This window comes from Alosa alosa, chromosome 8 (assembly GCF_017589495.1).
Source record: "Alosa alosa isolate M-15738 ecotype Scorff River chromosome 8, AALO_Geno_1.1, whole genome shotgun sequence".
Lineage (NCBI taxonomy): Eukaryota > Metazoa > Chordata > Actinopteri > Clupeiformes > Clupeidae > Alosa > Alosa alosa.
The window spans coordinates 29,695,421-29,697,920 of record NC_063196.1 but is presented as its reverse complement, the minus strand read 5'-3'; the positions used below and the strand labels follow the sequence as shown (position 1 = coordinate 29,697,920).

The following is a 2,500-nucleotide window of genomic DNA, read 5'->3' as shown; positions in this document are numbered from 1 at the left end:
TACATCATTATATGCCACATAAAGTCTCTCTCTCTCCAGAGCTCTACATCATTATATGCCACATAAAGTCTCTCTCTCTCTCCAGAGCTCTACATCATTATATGCCACATAAAGTCTCTCTCTCTCCAGAGCTCTACATCATTATATGCCACATAAAGTCTCTCTCTCCAGAGCTCTACATCATTATATGCCACATAAAGTCTCTCTCTCCAGAGCTCTACATCATTATATGCCACATAAAGTCTCTCTCTCTCTCCAGAGCTCTACATCATTATATGCCACATAAAGTCTCTCTCTCTCCAGAGCTCTACATCATTATATGCCACATAAAGTCTCTCTCTCTCTCCAGAGCTCTACATCATTATATGCCACATAAAGTCTCTCTCTCTCCAGAGCTCTACATCATTATATGCCACATAAAGTCTCTCTCTCTCTCCAGAGCTCTACATCATTATATGCCACATAAAGTCTCTCTCTCTCCAGAGCTCTACATCATTATATGCCACATAAAGTCTCTCTCTCTCCAGAGCTCTACATCATTATATGCCAGAGCTCTACATCATTATATGCCACATAAAAGTCTCTCTCTCTCTCAGAGCTCTACATCATTATATGCCACATAAAGTCTCTCTCTCCAGAGCTCTACATCATTATATGCCACATAAAGTCTCTCTCTCTCCAGAGCTCTACATCATTATATGCCACATAAAGTCTCTCTCTCTCCAGAGCTCTACATCATTATATGCCACATAAAGTCTAACATGTACTTTCCCTTATTCAGCGTCATCCCGTGCTCAGTTAGACAGGTCACTAATGGCCATCGCGATCCAGTACAGGAGATTTTGATGAGGAGGATTTGTGTGGTTCACTTGTAAGCAACACAAACAAAAGGCTGTACTCTTAGCAGGGGGTAATGACCCACTGACCGGTTTGAAGAGATGACCGAGGCATGCCAATCAAATTATTTGCTGAATAAAAACCAAAGCAATTCCAAGTATACTGAATGAATAAAGGCATTCTTATTGAGCAAGTATGGTAGAGCTGAACTCTAGTCATGTTAACGCTGTAATGTATTTATTGATGGTTTAATAATGGTATTTTAGTACATCTGGACTTTATTTTGAACTGTCATCGGCCTAGACACCAAAGTTTCCAGGACTTTTATTTTGACGCACTGTCCCGATGTGGCAAAAACGTAGACAAAGCATGCAGGATCCAAAAGTGGCTATTTCACAATGATTTCACTTAGTACTGAACACTATATATTCACAAATAAACATCATGTGTAAGCAGTTTGTTTAATTTAAACGTCTGCCCTCATCATGCAAACTTCACTGTCAAGTGATGTGACTGCACCAATTCGCTTGGGCAAAGTACTTTTAGGCAAGTCCCTCCATTCGGCTTTTTGGGCACTCATCGGGCATCCATTTCGGCAGAAATGCGCGTGCGCAAGGCTTCACGACACCAATCTTGCTCCAGCGGCGAGATCATAACACATGATTGGCACAATGTCTTCACAACACACCATATGATTGGCTCAATGTATTCACATGTCGACGTTTTGCCGAGAAAGGGGTGGGATATGTGTAGACAACGGCCATATTGGCGTGACAAACTAGCCCCATGCATTTCTATGGAGTATTTTTTGAGTGCTGTGTCTCCACATTAGAAAGTCTCTGGCTTGGGCTACACAGGCTTGACCAGAGTGTTGCGAGTGATTATCTAATGTAACCTTTATGTAGATATCCTGAAGAATGAGAGAGTTGATTTACAAGTTGATTTACTACATGACTTTTTTTTCTTTTTAAATTTATTTTCTTTTTTACTTTTTATTTGTTAATTTGTTTGTTGTCTGTCTTGTATGTCTTGGTGTCACGGGTACGCTGGCGACTACGCCGCTCCGTCCGGCATCTTTTGTCTTTTTGTTATGTGTCTTGTATGTGGAGCGCTTTGGGTTGCACTCTGTGCATGTTAAATGCGCTATAAAAATAAAACTGACTTGACTTGATTTGACTACCTTTTAATACTTTTTATGCTATGTGTTCCATTCTAGAATTTCAAATGCTATGTGTTCCATTCTAGAATGTCCAATGCCATGTGTTCCATTCTAGAATGTCTTATGCTATGTGTTCCCAGCAGTAAACCAGCAGAGGTATTGAAGAATGCTGGTGTGGAGTGACGAGCAAAACTGTGAGACACACAAGATGTACTAGCACACAATCCAGGTCTTCTGTGTTCTGCTGCATTCTCTACACACTGTGTTCTGTGTTGTATTGGGTAGAACATTCAGGGGATACTTACAGTTACATCTCCGCTGGACGAACCTCAGCTTGCAGGCAGTACGGTAGGCGGAGAGGCGGATCTCATCAAAGTTCTGCGCCCCTAAAAAAACAAAAACAAAAAGAGAGCAGGAGAGAGGTGGGGTCAGATCTGAGCCCATGGGTTCATGTCAGGAGTCGTCCAGAGGTCAAACGTCACGGTCAGGCTACTCACTCATGTC

The 2,500-nt window shown here is 41.7% G+C and overlaps 1 protein-coding gene across 8 annotated transcripts in view; it reads right to left on the bottom strand.

Moving 5' to 3' along the window:
* Positions 1-2,500, bottom strand: part of dtnba (dystrobrevin, beta a) — a 45,388-nt gene that overhangs the window by 23,196 nt on the left and 19,692 nt on the right. For all 8 annotated transcript variants that reach the window (XM_048250054.1, XM_048250052.1, XM_048250053.1 and 5 more), the window contains exons 3-4: positions 2,494-2,500; positions 2,302-2,382 (exon numbers count right to left, since the gene is read on the bottom strand). The exon at positions 2,494-2,500 is cut by the window's right edge and continues 61 nt beyond it. In XM_048250054.1, coding sequence (XP_048106011.1) covers positions 2,302-2,382; positions 2,494-2,500 — 88 coding nt within the window. The remainder of the gene's footprint in view (positions 1-2,301; positions 2,383-2,493) is intronic.